This window comes from Podarcis vaucheri, assembly GCF_965113315.1.
Source record: "Podarcis vaucheri genome assembly, chromosome: 8".
In the NCBI taxonomy this organism is placed as follows: Eukaryota; Metazoa; Chordata; class Lepidosauria; order Squamata; family Lacertidae; genus Podarcis; species Podarcis vaucheri.
The window spans coordinates 50,215,298-50,233,114 of record NC_138766.1 but is presented as its reverse complement, the minus strand read 5'-3'; the positions used below and the strand labels follow the sequence as shown (position 1 = coordinate 50,233,114).

General features: G+C 43.3%; 1 protein-coding gene across 1 annotated transcript; it reads left to right on the top strand.

The window, feature by feature from the left end:
• Positions 1–674: 674 nt before the first annotated feature.
• AQP4 (aquaporin 4) lies at positions 675–17,054 on the top strand. The gene is made up of 5 exons (XM_082234850.1): positions 675–798; positions 5,852–6,266; positions 9,004–9,168; positions 10,973–11,053; positions 12,773–17,054. The coding sequence occupies exons 1-5, from the start codon at positions 764–766 to the stop codon at positions 13,049–13,051; spliced, it is 975 nt and encodes a 324-aa protein (XP_082090976.1). The 5' UTR covers positions 675–763; the 3' UTR covers positions 13,052–17,054.
• The last annotated feature ends 763 nt before the right edge of the window (positions 17,055–17,817 follow it).

Here is a 17,817-nt window from a genome sequence, read left to right as displayed (position 1 = left end):
GGGGGCAGAGGGCAAATTTGGAAATCTAAGGAAATCACAATATACCCAGTTGACCAAAGGAGCACTCGTGCTGCTCAGAGTCCCACCCTGCAAACAACTGGGTGGGCAGCAAGGGGTGTGTGTCTAAGGGTGCTGTTAAGGATCCCCGATCTACACCAAGGATAGGCCACCCTTTTCTGTTGATGCCCACATTCCTTTAGGGGCACCTCTGCTGATGGTGGGAGAATCGAGAGGGAGAAAGATGTTCTGGATTAAAGGATGCCCTCCTTCCATTTCCCCAGCGCTATCTGCAGCGAAATCACCTCCACCAGCTTTGATCCCTGGTTTCAAGGTTGTATTGATGAGCCGCCTGGAGGGGGCATTTTGCCCTGAAAGGCGGTGTAGAGAGTCCTGTAGACAAACAAACGACGTCGAGGAGGACCTGATCTACATTTGCTGTGAGGATGGTCAAAACTTGATTTCCTTCACGACCGTGTGTATCCGATTCTGTTGCTGCTGCGTTTTGCTGCGCCTGGCGAGGCGGTCGCCGCGTGCCTCGAGCTGATCAGGTAAGGGAAAGTTATCTGCAGTTCAAATATAACTTCGCGACAACCTGCCATCTGCTCGGCCAGCCGCCCTCGGCTCCCCCAAACCCCACCAGGCCAGGCGCACAGTAATCCGACTCCCCAGAGCGCGCCAGGCGGCTTCCCTCCTCCTCCTCCCTCGTCGCTCGCTCTCCAGCAACTCCGGCGCGTCTCTGCCAGGCGCACAAACCCGGGAAGGAATGAGCGACAGGAGCGCATCCGGAGGCTGCTGGGGGTGAGTCGTCGGGGCGCTGCAGCAAGGCGCGGTGGGGTGGGGTGGAGGGCGCCCCAAGGGCTGCTTCACGCCAAATGGCAGGAGAGGCGAGTGTGGGATTAATGGGGGGGGGGGGGTTGGCGCAGGTGGGGAAGGCGAAAGAAGGGGACGCGGGGCCGAAGGCAGGTGGCAGAGACACGCAGAGAGAGAAACGCAAAAAGTTTGGCTACTGTGCACCGCTCCAGACCTTGGAGTCCAATTCGCAAAAAAACCCCAAAAAACCAAAACAAAAACCGCCCAACTTTTAATAGCGATGCCTCGGAGTTAGACCACGGTTGGACGTGGGCTGCAGCGGAGATGCATGAAGACAGCAGCTACGCACACATACGCGCACAAAAGGTGGTTTGGGGAGAGCTACTAAGAGGGAGAAGGGAAACAAGCCCCGCTTTGTTCCGGCGCGCCAAAAGAGCGAAGCAGGCCGTTTGGGGCTTTCCGTTTGCCAAAAGACAAGAGAGAGGCGAGCTTGAGATTTTCCTGTAACTTTTCGGCGGGTGGGGTGGGCAAACGAATTAAGAGGAAGGGATGCGATATGCAGCAGCAGCAACAACAACAACGCAAAGAGGCTTTGGCCAGGGCTCCGCGAGTGGCAGAAAGCGTGAAGGGGCTGGGAGAGTTGCGGCTGCTGCTGTAGCAGCTGATGCTTCGCGAGGAGGACGTCCAGCAGGCTGCCCGGACGCCCCCTTGCCACTCGGAGGCCAGTGCCAGGGAGGCGGGGCGAAGCAGAGGCCGTCGCGAGAGTCCTCTGCCGCGCCGGCCCCTTCGGCAGCCTCGGCGGAGCTCGCTCCGTCGTTTCTCTCCTCCTCCTTTGCAATCCCACATGTCTCCCACCGGTGGCCTCCTGCGCCCGGATCGGCACCCTCCGCTCGCCGTTGTGAGTTTGGATTCTGGGTCGCTTCTCCCACCTTCTTTGTAGGCTCCTTTGGGATGAGCTCTAGGTTGATCAATATCTGCGACGGTGTTTCGTTTGCAGTGGCGTAGCGTGGGTTGTCAGCACCCGGGGCAAGGCAAGTAATTTGCGCCCCCTAACCCGTGGATTTGCGCCCCCTAACCCTAACCCCCAGATGTTGCGCCCGGTGCGGCCGGGCCCCCCTGCACCCCCCACGCTACGCTACTGTTCGTTTGTTAGTTTGTTTGGTGCTTTTATCTTTGTTTTGGCAGCATGTATATTCCCTCTCCGCCAAACAAGCCGGCGAAGTTTCGTGAGAAAGCCCCACTTGCAAGTCTCCCCTGTTTGCAATATATACAAGGTTTGCTGCGTGCGCGTACGCTCGCGCGCGCTTGGACCCATAACTGTCTAAGCCTGAAACGTTAAACCTAGGCGATCGGCGTCCCCGGAAAGGTCAAGGGCAGTCCCCGTCTTTTTCACCTATTTGGAAAGAATCCTAAAAATATACCGTTGCCAGCAGTTTGTGCTTACTCCGCGAGGTGGCAGCTGGGTCAGGGCCAAGGGACCCGCGACTGCAACTCTCAGGTTTGCGTTCCAGAGGACTCCAGGCGCGGGACCCGAAGGTAAAAAATTGCGTCTTCCAAATTCTTCTCCCACCTCCAATTTCAAACCCTTTTGGACGCCAGCACGGGCTTGACCCTCGGCATTTGCTGAGGTTTCGAAACCGTGAACGTTTGGCACAAGTAAGGGAGGGGGGAAGGATTCCATTCTCCTGCTTGCAAAGATAATATTTGGCTTGTTCTCTTTCGTCCCTCCCCCTCCTACTGGGTTGCTAAGTGGCGCTCAGGGGGGGAAAGATGCAGGCAGGCACACACGCACTCCAGACTGCTGTGCTCTCAGAACTTGCAACCAGGCACAGTGGCTGCCAGGAATGTCTCTCTCTGTGTGTTCATAGTTAGAATTCTCCTCTTCGAGGAAGCATGAACCTGCAGAGGGTGTCATGTATGTAAGATTGCAACTGGCAACTTGGAGTGGATCTGGCCTCCACAATGGGAATGGCTTGGAACAGAGGGCCATTAAGGTAGGGAAAGGGAAGGCCTTTCTTAGCCCTCTTCCTTCTGGCTAAACTTTAGGAAAAACTTTCTGGTGGAAAGAGCTATTGGACTGTGGAACTGACTTCCTCCGAAGGTAGTGGACTCTCATTCATTGGAGGTTTTGAACAGAGGTTGGGTGGCTGTGATTTCTGCATTGCACCCATTGAACTAGATGACCCTTAGTTTCCTTCCAACCCTTCTATGGTTCCATGACTCCTAGTGCCACTGTTGGGTGCAGGTGTTAGAAACTCAGGTTCAGATCCCTGCTCAGTTGTAAAACTCTGGAGATGATGGAGAATTTGTTGATTTAATTAGTTGAAAGCTTAACTTTTTGTGGGACCTGCTTCCGTTTACTGTCCAGATCAAAAGTTAGTTTATTGTACTGGCCAACTTGTACAGTTAATTTGGCAGGTATCTGTAGTTGGCATGTCATAGCTGGCATGTGATGGATAGTGTAGCAGTAATTATATAACAAATATGATGTATGCTGTTTATAAGAAGGTATAAAAGCTGTGTAAAACCTGTGGTCATTACAGTACCTTTCACTTACGGGACTGTCCTTTACTGCAGTAAAGTTAATAAAGAGGGGTATCATCTTGCTTAAATATAGGTTGTGTTTTTATTCAATAAATTTCCTACCTGGGGATGAGCAGTAATGCTCATGAGTAAATGTCCCAGCAAGATAGAATCCTATACAAGTTTTGCAAAAGTATCTGTTGAGTTCATTGGTTTCCAGTATTTTGAGCATATGACTGCAGTATTAGGATTGCCAACTGTTTAAAAGGCAAAGGGCTCATTTAAAAGTTGTACAGCACACAGAAATTCATGAGGTGAAGCTTTCCCCATCACTTCATCTTTGTACCAGGAAAAGTTTCACCTGCTTGATTTCTGCCTTTCAAGAAGCTCTTAAATGACATGAGGAATTCTGCAAAAGGTGTTTCCAACTGGTTTTTACATCATGCATCCCACTATATTCTTTTAGTTGGAACTGAGGCCTTTTAGGAAGTTTTGTTATTTTGTTCCAAATCAGCAAAAAGTTGCTTTTATAAAATCAAAGCTGAGTTAGTGGAATTCCAACAAAGTGTATAAAATGTATAATTCAGAAAAAGATGGTATATCAATCTCTGGAATAAATAAACTTTATTTTGTGAAAGCATAATGTAAAATACAGTGGCGGATAGCTTCTATTTTGATAATGTTGGTTTCTCATAGAACCATGCCAACAGCTGGAAAGAGAAACTCAAGTATGTGACATGATTTTCTTACTTTGGCAGCAGATCATTGGCAGGGTTGAGTCTAGTAGGTCAGGCAGGGGAGGATGAAGGCAGGCAGTGAGAGAAGCCAGGAAGAGCAGAGGCATGGAGGTTTAGGCTGAGGAAGCAGAAGAGCCTGTACAGCAGTAATCCTAGTTGCTGCACAATCATACCCTAACTGCAAGTGGAAGTCCATAGGGCACAATTGACATCTGTAGGTGGCTTAATTAACTACGTAGCATCAAGCTGGAGTTTCAGGACCTTGGATAGCTCTAATCAGACAACTCGTTTTACCAAGGTCTGGAGATCAAATGAAACCTGTATCAGCCTTTGGACACCCTATCCTTTCCATGCTCTGCACCATTCTTGATGAGTAGAGTGCCTTAAAGTGGTAGTTCTCTGGCCTAGAACCCTGTTGCCTATCAGTCATCTCATGTCTTCTGCATTGCCTGGATTGTGGAGCAAGGACTGGGAAGTGTGAAGTCCCTGCTATAAAGGGAATCTGTCTCCAGGGGTGCTGTCTTGCTATCTCTGGGGGTTCCGGTTTAGGGAGCTCTTGCTGACTTGGCTCTGGTTTGGTTCAAGACTTGTACGGCTTACATTGCTGGCCTTCATGATGTAGCTGGTTCCACTTCTGTTTTACAGCCCAGGGTCAGGGCATTCTCAAGCAAAGTCCTGGCATTATGAATTTACACTATACAGTGGGGGATATTGCTTCCAAACTGTTCAACCCTTTGGCAGTAACAACCTTGGTTGGCTCCTTGAGATTGTACAGAGATTGTGAAGCCAGAAGCCCTGGGTTCATGTATTTAACTTGCCTATTTGACCAACTAATATATCTGATGCATGGTGCAATCAAGAAAGTACTGCAGCTGTGCTGCACACAGACTCAAATAACAATTTTAAGGTGTCTTTGGATGTTACAGGTAAGAGAGCAGGGAATGGGAAATGAAAATGACTCATTCTTCCAAAGGTATCCATCAAAAGTGGAGATTGTGCATCTTCTCCCATAGTGATGTGAGGGCAGAGTTCAGATAAATGACTGGTTACCATACAATCTCCTGTTGGGAAGATTGTATGGGACTATGGCCAAATCATATAAATGGGGGTGTATATCCCCCTTCTAAAGAGTCTAGGATTGTGGGGGAAGATGTATTTCCTATACTCTCTCCTTGCCCCCCCTCACTCAAAAAAGGAGGGAGAAAGCAGTCTGAGCTGATTCCAGGATTGGGGGTGGGTCACCTTTACTAAACCCCCTTCACTTGAAGGCATAGAAAACAACAATTCTCTCATGCCACTTCTAATTTTTGGGGGTGCTCCATGCAGTTTGACAATGCTGTGCGTTGGAGAAGTTTCAGGTGTTTACTGGAACCTGGACCTCACCACCTTTGAGAAAGTTCTGGGACATGGTGCACACACTACTCCTAAATGCAGTTTGTGGGTAGCAAGTAGGATTCATTCATCACCTCTTACTCAGTGCTTGATAATTCTGGCATAGCAGAGAGCAGGATCAGATCTGAGAAATCCCAGATATCCTCCCATGGTTATAGCCTCAGCCATGTACAGTATGTAAATGTAGGAAATAACAGTGAGAAATAGGGGAGGCATGTGGTAAATGGAAGTGGGAAGTGGGCACCCTTCCTTCACCCCACTCTTAGCTAGTTATGAATAAATGTTAGCCCCACCTAGCCTGTGACCTTCTGCAGATGATTATGAGTATTTAGAGCCAACCTTGAAGTTACTGGGTCAGCTCCTGATGTTGCTTTGTTTTCCTTTTTCAGTAAGTGCAGACGTCTGTGTAAGTGCGAAGCCATCATGGTGGCATTTAAAGGCATCTGGACTCAGCCTTTCTGGAAAGCTGTTTCTGCAGAATTTTTGGCCATGCTCATTTTTGTCCTCCTCAGCCTTGGCTCTACAATCAACTGGGGTGGAGCCGAAAACCCTCTGCCTGTCGACATGGTCCTCATTTCTCTCTGCTTTGGACTCAGCATTGCAACAATGGTGCAATGCATTGGACACATCAGTGGTGGCCATATTAACCCTGCTGTGACTGTTGCAATGGTCTGCACTCGGAAGATCAGCCTTGCCAAGTCAGTCTTCTATATTGCAGCCCAATGCCTGGGTGCCATCGCAGGGGCGGGAATTCTTTACCTTGTCACCCCCCAGCGTGTGGTGGGCGGCTTGGGAATTACCAAGGTAGGGTAGAGGACTTGGGAGTTCCCTATTCTTATGAAACATAATAAAATGGAACCTGAACCATACAGCACGTTTTCAATTTAAATTCAGGAAGATGCATATTTTTGCTCACTGTTGATTTCCCTACATATTATAGGTGGGTAGATAATATGTATTAGCTGTGGCCAAGTATTAGGTACGGTGGAACAGTTATCTATCGAGCATTAGAATGATGCAATGTGGAGTCTAACATATCAGTTATTGTGACTGAGAGAACACGATGCATTAATTAAACTTTAATCAAAGACTACAACTGAATTTTATTTTATTTTTTGGCTGATGAAGCTTAAAACAGCTATTGCTTCAGCCAGTTTGCAAAGCAAACCATTATTCTTGCCAATATAGTTTCAACTTTGAATTATATTTACACTGGCACAAATGCTCATTCGCATTAAAATGTATCACTTCTGCTTTATCTTGCTTCCGCCAGGCTCTTTATATTAACCTTATGCATGGAAACATTCACACTTGAGTATAGATTTGTCGGAAGACCAGCATGGATATAAACTGAAAGACTAATACCATGTAAATGTGCTTTAATGTCCTTATTTATATGAACAAAGGAGAAATATGTGGCCAAGGTTAAACAATCTGCAAGAAGATGTTTTGAGAGTGTGCCTTCACATTTGGAATGGCTTCTCGTTTGATTCACATTGCTATCCTTTAATAAAAAGGGTGATCTCTTGATAGTCATCCTGTGGTGGAGACTGACATGGAACCCATTTCCATGAAAGAGTTTAGCATATGCTTGGCAAACGGTTTTTCAAAAATCTTGATAGGCAGGCTGCCAAGGGCGTCATGAATCCATTCATAAGAGCAGATTCCATGTAGCTCTCCATAATTAAGTGAATGCTAAAAATCTATTTCATGAGAGCAGGGTTGGTGGGGAGGCAGCTTGTGTAAGCTTTTAGTGAAGAGTAGGTGGTATTTATTCTTTAACTCAAAATAACAGTGCAATTTTATGTAAATGCCTTTGATTTATCCTACTGACAGCCTTTTTTTTACACCCAGCAATTGTTCTCTAATAGATATTTTCTTTTTAAAACTTTTAGAAATGATTTAATACCAGGTACATAGCAGCCAGGTGTGAAATGCAATTTTAAGATGAAAACATGGGAGTGTCGAAATCTATGTCATTATTATAGTGACTGATAACGCCATATATTTAAGTTGACACACTTCTTTATAATAGACTGTGCCTTAAATTCTAGTTTCATTCTCCACTAATAAAGAATCCCATCAGTTAGCCTCACTGAAGGAAATTAAAATGCACTTGGGCTGCATGCTGCCTACTTTTAATTGAAACTGAAATTAATTGAGTTAGAGCTAATTAATGGATTTATAATAGAACACTAAACTGCAGTCCTCCTAAGGAAAAAAAGAAGCCTTCCATTTCTTAAGTATATCATGTGAACATCTAATGGAAAAACCAGCGCTCTACCCTTATATTCTCTATATGCATATAGCAAACTGCATCTTGTGCTAGGCCAAATCTTGTATGTTTCTGCCATATATGACAGTGACTAAACACCCAATTCTGTGGCTTGCTGCAGCAGTGCAGAATTGGTTGTGTCAGAACGTGAAGAACTATGTCACTTTGACATTTGAAAAATGGACACCACATTAGTACCACAGCTACACAATGTTGCTATGAGAGCTGCAAAAAAAAATCAGACTCACAGGGAGCTAAAATAGTGTCACTCATGCCAGAGCACAACCTTGGTCAACCCAGAGATCACCCAGCCTGTCCTGTATCCAGTCCTGAATCAATTCAGGGATGGGACTGTCTTTAATGAAGTTGTTTTTAAAAACCCCAAAAGTCTTATTAAACTTACAGCCAGGAGCACAGAGGAAGAGGCACTGTGTTGCCTTCCCCTCACACACACTGAGAACAAGAAAGTTAAAGTCCCCCCCTCCCCATATTCCTCCCTGCCAGGCCTTGCAGCCTATTCTCAAGGCCCCATTGCTATAGCAACCTCCCAGACCTTCCTCTGCTACAATGGCGCCCTGCTTGCTTCTCCCATCACTGCTGGTCCCTGCAGCAGTGGTAGTAGACCTGGGCAGTCACTGTGGCAACAGGGCCTGGTGGTGATGGGATTCTGCAGGGCACTCCTTCACAAGAACCTTCCCTGACAGGAAGAAGCTTCTAAAGGAACTCTGCCATCCTGCAGTACTGAATCCTCTGCTCAGGACCGAGGATTGTGGAGGACTATGTGGGGTGCTGCTTTGCAAGCCCTTTCCCAACTCGACCTAGGCCCAAATCCCCCCAAATCAGCCTGATTAGTCTCAGGATTCAACCAAATTTGGTCCAGAGCCCTGTCCAGCACCACCACATGGTCTACCCTTTAAGGAAGGACCAGAACCATCAATAAGCAGTGCTTCCCAGCACTATCCTAGTCAGTGGCACAAAGCTGTTGTTTCAAAGGTTTTAAATTAATATCATCATCAACAACAACAATATTATCTATTCAATTTCTTGCCTGTTGTTCACCAGGGCAGCTTACAGCAATATAAAAATACAACAGTAAAATTAGTTAAAACAATCTTCTCCCTCCTTTTCCTTTTCTTCACTACAGACACATCCAATTTGAAATGGCTTTAATTAGTAGAGAGGAAATTATATTTTCCTGATGTAAGAAAAGTAGTTTACACTTTTTCTGTGCTTCCTGAAACTCCAGTGTGTTTCCTTTATTTCTAGGTACATGATGACCTTTCTGCTGGCCATGGACTAGTGGTGGAGCTGATAATTACGTTCCAGCTGGTCCTTACTATTTTTGCCAGCTGTGATTCTAAGCGAAGTGATGTCACGGGTTCAGTGGCACTGGCAATTGGACTTTCAGTTGCAATCGGACACCTGTTTGCTGTAAGTTGCCGGCCTCTTCCATGAGCTGTGCTAGGTAGCTAATGGTAAAGTGCATGTCATTACAATGCTTTATTAATCTTACTCCAAAACCCACTGTTGGCTCAAGTAAATTTGATGTAATGTCTATATATCCCCAAGTACCTTTCGACTAACTTGCTCCAAAACACTGACTCCCTGCTTTGAAATGATATTATTGTATATGTGAAATAGGAATAATCCTCGTTTGTATCACACCAATAAGGTGTGATAGAAATATTCCTGAAGCAAACATATAAAGTCAGCGTACCTAGACATCTTGTTGGGACCCTTTCAGATTGGTGCTTTATTGTGGATGCATTCTGTGACATGTTTGTAACGTTATAATAGTGGTGAATTTATTCTGCTTTAGTCTGTTCTACTTTAATCTGTTCTGCAATGCTTCCCCTATGCTATCACATTATTGCCTTCCAGGGGGCCTATAGAGCTACAAAACCAGGACAAAAATAAACCAGAATGTTTTTGGTATAAAAAGTGACAGGATTTCAGCACGAAATTAAGGAATATGCATGGCTTGGAAATGAAGCTGAGTGCAATAGCACAGTTGGGTTAGATCAGGAGTAGTCAACCTGGTCCCTACCACCCACTAGTGGGCGTTTCAGGATTCTAGGTGGGTGGTAGGGGGTTCTACAGCAGAAGCTGAATCCTCCTCCCATTGAGCACTGGTGGGTGGTAAGGAAATTTTACCATCAAAAAAGATGCATTAGTGGGTGGTAGGTATAAAAAAGTTGACTATCCCTGGGTTAGAGTGTGGTGCTGATAATGCCAAGGTTTCAGGTTTGATCCCCATATGGGACAGCTGCATATTCCTGCATCACAAGGGGTTGGACTACATAGTCCTTTCCAAATCTACAATGCTATGATTCTATGACCACCCCAAAACCTTTTCAGGAACAAAAAGTATGGAAAACAAGGTCATTTGTGACCAACTCAATAACATCAAGAGCACAAATGACCTTGAATGTGCAATTAAAAGGGCATTTGGAGGGACCCTAGGTTGCTTATAGAATTTTTTAATTTCTTGATAACAAATGACTAACACATTTAGTAAATAATTAAATAGTAAATAAGCAAATAACAGTGTTTGCATATAGGTGTTTGGTAGGCATAATTGTGTGACACCCACACTGTGCACATTTGTTCTACATTTTGAAAAGTGTTATATAAATCTAGGCCCACCGGCACATTTTGTTTTTTGAGTGAGTGCCATGCGTACTCCTCCAGTCACTTCTACCCACCCCAGATTACCCTCCCCCACTATGCTGAGAGAAAGAGGGCAAGGATGCACACACATACTTCTCTTTTCCAAGAGATCTGGGTAAAAGTGAGATCCGGCAGAATTAATCTGAGCTTTGAAAAGCACATAGAGATGAAGAAGAAAGTTGGAAAGAGTGTCCATATTCCATGAAGTATGAATAGTCCAGAGGGATGCTCACAGTCCTGAAAAGCATCTCCTAACAGTCCTGTATCCTGGTTCCCATTGCTGTCTCTGGCTCATCGCTTCTGGACTGGCATGAATCTTGAGGATAGACATCAGCAACTTGGAGGTCCATGGGCTAGAACTGGCCCACTGAGAAATGTTTCCTATCCCCATTAGCTGCCAACCAGGTGGGGGAAAGAATGCAGAGAAAGTGGCAATAGTGACTTGGGCAATAGATCTAGAGCAATGCCAGTCATAAGCTGGTTCCATCACAAGATCATTAAAACATGTGGATGTCTGATGGTTGTATAATAATGATTAACAGTCTTCCTTTTAAATATCTTGCAGATTAACTACACAGGCGCCAGCATGAACCCTGCTAGGTCATTTGGACCTGCAGTTATCATGGGGAAATGGGAAAACCACTGGGTAAGTGAATATACCTGGATACTTCTCATTCACTCATGCATGATTTAGCAATGGCCACCAACCTGCTGGTTTAGGATTAGACAAATTTGTGGAGGACAAGGCTCATCTATGGCTTCCTCCACCATCAATAGCGGTATTATTACCATCATGTATTTTATTTATTTCAAAAAAATATATACTACTTGATTGTAAAAAAAAAAACAACCCACATGTTCCAAGATGAGTCAAAGTGAGACATTACCTATATTAAGTTTGATTCTGTATTGAAACAGAATCAATGCAATCTATAAGAACTTGTACTTAAACAGGATGCTCCTACAAATGTCAGTTGTCTCCTGTAACTAACTGATCTAATTAGATAGATTTCAGAAGGTTCTGCTGGAATGCCATCATAGAACCTTAGGTGTGTCTTCATGAGTGTATGTTTCTAGGCTTGCTTTCAATTGCTCACCAGATTTCCTTTCTTAGTATTAGGAAACTGCTGGGATATGCTGGCAACATAAGTGTCAGTTGAAATAAATAAAAAAATTGTCCAGTAGCACCTTAGAGACCAACTAAGTTTATTCTGGGTATAAGCTTTCATGTGCATGCTTATACCCAGAACAAACTTAGTTGGCCTCTAAGGAGCCAATGGACAATATTTTAATTTATTTCAACTGCGTCAGACCAACACGGCTACCTACCTGAATCTAGGTACCAGTTGTTTGACTTCAGGTGTTTGTATTGTTGTGAGTTGGGGGGGGGGTAGGCTGTATGCCTGAGTCACTTCCAACAAGGATCCACTTTCTGTAATAGCCAGACAAGTTTATTGGTAATCACCCACTAAGTATGGGTTGTTAAGGTAACAAAGGAAGTGGCTCCATAGCAGAGAGTAGATGGATGGGCCTCACTACCTCAACTGTTAGTTAGTTAGTTAGAAAGACAAAGGCCTGAGTTGAGGCATGTGAGCTAGAAGCTTGAAGTGGGAAGAAGCTGGCTGGGAAGCCTGAGAGACAGAGCCATGCCTGATTTCTGCTGTAATCCAAGGCTGTGATTATTGGGAGAAAAAAGACCCAGTTGGGTGTTAATGCTGTGAACCCCTCCATCATAGGCTAAGGTTGTATATATGTGTAAATAAACTGTATATCCTAAAGACACCACAGTCTCCGCTGTCCCTCATTCCAAGGAAACCAAACCCTGGGTAAGTGCCTGGAACTGCTGGACTCTCACACCGCTCAGCGGTTGGGGTGGCGTGCAACAGTGTGTTGTATTGATTTAGTTTCATCCAAAGCTATTTTATGCTGATTGATTCATGAACAAAGGCATTGCTGATACAAATGACAAAGCATCATCCAATCAGAATTCAAGAGAATACTAGCTATTCTTCAGTCAGCCTAATTAAGGTTCTTGGGTGTGAGTTTATCATTCTGTGTCTGTATGTGCTCCTATGCCTATAAAAGACGCAGCATTCCAGGTATTTATAAAACATTTGTTCATGTGGCTTGGCTGAACACATGTGTTCACATACTGTGCCAGCAAAGCCTCTGATGTGCCATTTACACATCCAAGCCCTGCTAAACTGGGAAGGTTGTTAAGATTTCCTGTAGCACCAAATAAGAGAAGCACCAACTATGCTAACCTTGGTAACACCCAACTTCCTTATTGGACTCTTGACATTTCTTTGAAACGGTACTCCCAATCCTTGCTTAATGTATGTTTCTTTATCCCTGTTTTGTGCAGATATATTGGGTGGGACCAATTATAGGAGCAGTTCTTGCAGGCGCCCTTTATGAATATGTCTACTGTCCTGATGCTGAATTCAAACAGCGGCTCAAAGAAGCGTTTACTAAAACGAGCCAGCAGTCCAAAGGGAAATACATAGAAGTTGAAGACACCAGGAGCCAGGTGGAGACAGATGATTTGCTTCTGAAGCCTGGAATGGTCCACGTCATTGACCTTGAGAGAGGTGATGATAAGAAGGGTAGAGACCCAACCAATGAGGTGCTATCATCTGTATGACTAGCAAGGAGCACTGAAAGCAGGGAACAGTCTACTAGCAGGCCCACAGATAGCCTCCCACCCATAAAAGAGACAGATTTGTTGTAAATTAGCCACCTGCGACATCATAAAATTGTAGGAAAATGGCAGCAGTGAATTAGCTGTTTAATCAGACCAGACTCCCATTCTGTTGACATGGTAGCAGCTAACTGTGTTGAGGGATCCTCATAGATTATTCCAAATTCATAAATGTCCTTTTGGCAATACCCATAAGGGAATCCTTTTATTCCCTCTCTGCTTTCTGAGTGAATTTTGAAAGAGGCATTGGTTTTAACGCAAGCAGATATGAGCAGGAAATAGCAATCTTCGTCAATCAGATTGACAGATGAAACTTATCAAAAAATGCCTATAGACACAGAAAGAAGTGTCTATCAGATTGTTCTTCTGACACTTAATTGGCTGTTGTCAATCCTGATTAGAATTTTAATGACAAAGTCTATGGCAGGTTCAGTGAAAGCAGAGCCAACATGCAGGATACAACAAATGCTTGCAAAAGCCTCATTCCTCCTGTTATTTTTAATCCTTCCATGCTACATTTGGGAGAAGACATTTAAACAAAACAAAACAAAACAAAAAAACAAGAATTGCCATTTGCCATTTTATATCTACTACATACTCATACATTTTATACTTCCACAAAAAAGGAAGTCCTCTCCTTTTGACTCATAATCTTTAAAATGTCCCCCACATTGAGTTGTCCTTCCACAAAAACGTTCTCATGACATACTATTGCCAGAACTGTTGAAGACATACAATGAACAAAATAAGTCTGTATTATACGCCATCTTGTAATGTGTGCATTCCAGCCAAAGTTAAGCCCTGTGAATTCCAGATCCTTTTACCAGGAGGCATTTATACACAGCTTAACTTTCCCAGTGACATCAGTGGGACTTAACAGTGGTTAACTTTGGGTGGATCATGTCAAATAAAAATACGCAGGTATCAAAAAGAAGTTGAAGGCTGTTCTGTTTTCAGTGCACTTATTCAAACAAATAAAATGTTACTGTGCCAATTTTATATAACTGAAATGTTAAAAATGTGTAACTATTTTGCTCACAGTGTGATTTTTTTAAAAAAAAGCATAACAAGCAGGTTTTTCATAATTATTTAAAATACTGCTGGGAAATGCTTTGGTGACTGATGCTTTGCTTTGAATACTCTGTTGCTAAAAAGATTTGTTTTAGAGCTGCGTCAAACACAATGCATTTCCTATATAAAAAGCTCTACATCTAGGCAAACTGCACGTAGATTTCCACATGTGACAGTCGCAGACATGTTTGTTCCAGTGCTTGCACTCAGTGTACATAGGCCAGAAAGCCATTGTCACAGAGATGTGTGCAATTGTTGCATGATCTCCATGCAGTTATAATATCAATGAAACAGTTAAATAGCAACTGTGATTTTCAATGCATCAAGAAGCCAGAGCATGGAATAGCTTGCAACTTTGTGTGATGTTGTGCTGCTGAATGGTGAGTTTGCCTTTTATAAACTTCAAATGCTTTTGGTCAAAAAGGAGTAACGTTTACACTTTCTCTGAATGTAGCCAGAACTGAAATTTGCTATAGCTGAGGTTCTTTGTATGGAACTCATCCATTCCTATTAAGGTTTTTGGTGGTGAAATGTGGTGAATGTACAAAACCACCCTGAGAACACCTGGTCTTGTAGAAAAAGGACACTATACTAGTGGTGAATATTTCTAAGTAGGGAGAAGTACATAGATAATCTTATGCACAAGAAACACGACGTGATCAAAGAAATATACACTTCTTCCTCCATAGAAGAAGCAACACCCATCTAACAAAACTGCCCAGTGTGAAGCAGCACCAAATGCACTGCACAAAAAAGGAAAGAACTGAGAGTATAGCAAAGCCAAAACAAAGAAATTCAACTAGGGCTGTGATCCTAAGCAAACCAAGTTACTTCCTAAGGAGTAAGGCTTGTTGGGTTTAGTGGAACTTCTGAGTAAAAAGACATCATATTGTGCAGTAAAATTCGCCAGGTCTGCCAAAGGGAGACCATATGAAGAAAGATACTAATGCCCTGATGAGTGCTGCTGCACTCAGATCCCTCTTGATGGCTTCCCATAGGCATCTAAACAGTCTGGTGAGAACAGGATGCTGGACCACATGGGTCATTGGCCTGATCCAGCAGACTCTTATTTTGTTCTTAGAAAATAAACTACTGTGTATTTTGTAAGCATTGCAAGCCATCTGATGGTCATAAGGTAACGTACAATTAAGTTGATACGTGAATAGATGAGGCAATGAATTATTACCTCAATCAAGATGTCCATGTGTGTCCCAACGCACACCTAGAGCTGTTCCATTCATCTGTGGTGCAGCACCTCAGCAAACAGAAAGAGATGTGGACGGAACTCTCAATGAAAATGTCTAGGGAAGTTCTGTGGACAACATTGGAGCTCATTACTCAAGAGCAAATTACTGGTTCAAGATCAAGTGTCTTGTGATTTTGACGTAGAACGTTTTTCCTTATCTTGTTCAAGAGAGAGATCAAACCAATACCTTTTTAGTCACCATTTCCAGGTGGAATCTCTGTAATTTCAAAGTTTACAATATCTCTCTTGCCAATGCTCAATATGTGAACCCTTGGTGTCTTTCACAACCTTAAAAGTCAGAAAGATTCCTCAGCCAATGTAATATAGAATCCTGGAAGTAGATACAGAATTTTCATTTCACTAGTGATGTGTCCTTGGTTGTATTTCTCAACATGTTTTGCACTGGTGTAACAGTTACTCTTTGGTTATACACTGCAGCTCCACTTCATAAACATATGACTGTACTTTCTCTCCTAAGCCTTTTTGTTTTAAATTTGTATTTTGGTAATGTTTCATCAATGCATGTTTATAATTTACATTTTGTTAACTCACTGACTGTGATACACTTAGAGGCTATTTCAGTGGCTTATTAAGATGTCTTACAAACTGATGTAACATGTGAGTCTCATATTTGAGAGAGTGTTGTTGCCAAGTTGTTCATAGCAAGCACTAGATGCAAAGCAAATCATTTAGAGACTGCTACAGCTTCACATACCCTCATCAACAGAAAGACCTGATAGTTTATCCCACTTTGTGTACCATACCAGGCCAGCATGAAATTGTAGAAATTATTCTGAAAGAGATGCTTTATACTCACAGCTGCCTTTCTCCTAGCTTTTCTGCCTTAAAATAAAAAATCCTCCAAATAATTTGAAATTTGGATGCTGAAAGTACCCTAAGAACTTGGTTGTGTGTGGGGGGGAAATAAATTGTGTATAGTTGTACACACAGTTTCTAGTGTGGTTCTAGCAGAAATGGCAGCATGAACATCACCTTTGTAATGTTCTTGTTTTTATTTTTTGCCGTTCTTATACAGCAATTCCCTACAAAGTTAATTGCCATAATCATTTGCATATGTTTCAGTTGAAATGTTTGGTACAAAAGGCAGCAATTTTACTTGGAATGTTATCTGTTTGGAGAAAGCATGCCAATTTCCTTTGCTAGTTTTGGGAGCATGTGGATTAAGTAGGGGAAGCATTGTCTTCTGCTTCTCACTCCGCAACTGAAGAATCAAAAGAATCTTCATCGTGAATGTGGAAAGCTGTAATAAATAAAACGAGGTGTCACAAAATATTTCATTCTGAAATCTCAGGTGCATATCCAGAATCCAATTTATAAAAGCCTATTAAGAGCTGCACGAAGGATAATCTATCACTTGTAGGACCAATGATAAGGGCTAAACTAGTAAACATACTAAACATATGGCCATTTAAAAAAAATATTACAAGTTCATTCAACCTTATCAGAACTGATATGATAATAGTATTATAAATCAAAATGTGTAACATTTGGAATAATCTACTTAAGATGTCCTACTGTCAACAATAGAATTTTATCTTGTTCCTCTTCTCTTCTGCTGTATTCTTTATGGTTATGTCTTGTAAATAAACTATTGTCTGTTTTGATTCATCCCTGCATTTTCTTCTTGAAATGCATTTAAAATGTTATAAAGAGATCAGATATGAACGCTGACAATTAGGTGTCATGATGAATAAATGTCATTTTGATAAGGAATGAATAGTTGCACGTTGTGGGTTGGAATAATATTCCAAAGGGGTTCGTGATGGAAACTTTAGGCTCTTTAAGGCAGGGATGGGTGAACCTCAGGCCTGGGGATTGTGTGTTGCCTTCGGAGCCTCTCTAGCCCTCAAAACTCTTTGCTCTTAGTTTCACACTCTGAGTGTACCTGGCTGGAATGTGCCCTTGGACTCTGATAATGCCCCTTGATTGTCTAGAGAGGATACATAGGGTTGTGTGGATACATAGGTCAGCAGAAACTGAGCTGCTGCACAAAGGTAAAATTTACATTTTCCAATGAGTGAAGTCAGACCTCTGATTGCCAAGTGAGTTGTTTGGGTACTAGGGGAGGGATAGTCCCTCTGGAGAGGGTAGTTTGTCCACCATTGGTCCCCACCATGCACTCAGCTCTACCTGTGGCTCCTAGAAGCAGTCAGCATGTAACAGCAGCCACATCCCGGGAAATAGCTTCGACTGGCTGGCTAAACCAGGTGAGGCTAGCTGATGGGTCTCAACCCTTTGGTGATAGTCGGTGTAGTCCAAAATATCTGGAGTGCACCAGATAGATAAATGTTGAATTAAGGTATCCTAGGAAGACCACTCTTCTCTGCCATAAACTTGCTACCTACCATTTTACTGAGATGACCCTGCATTA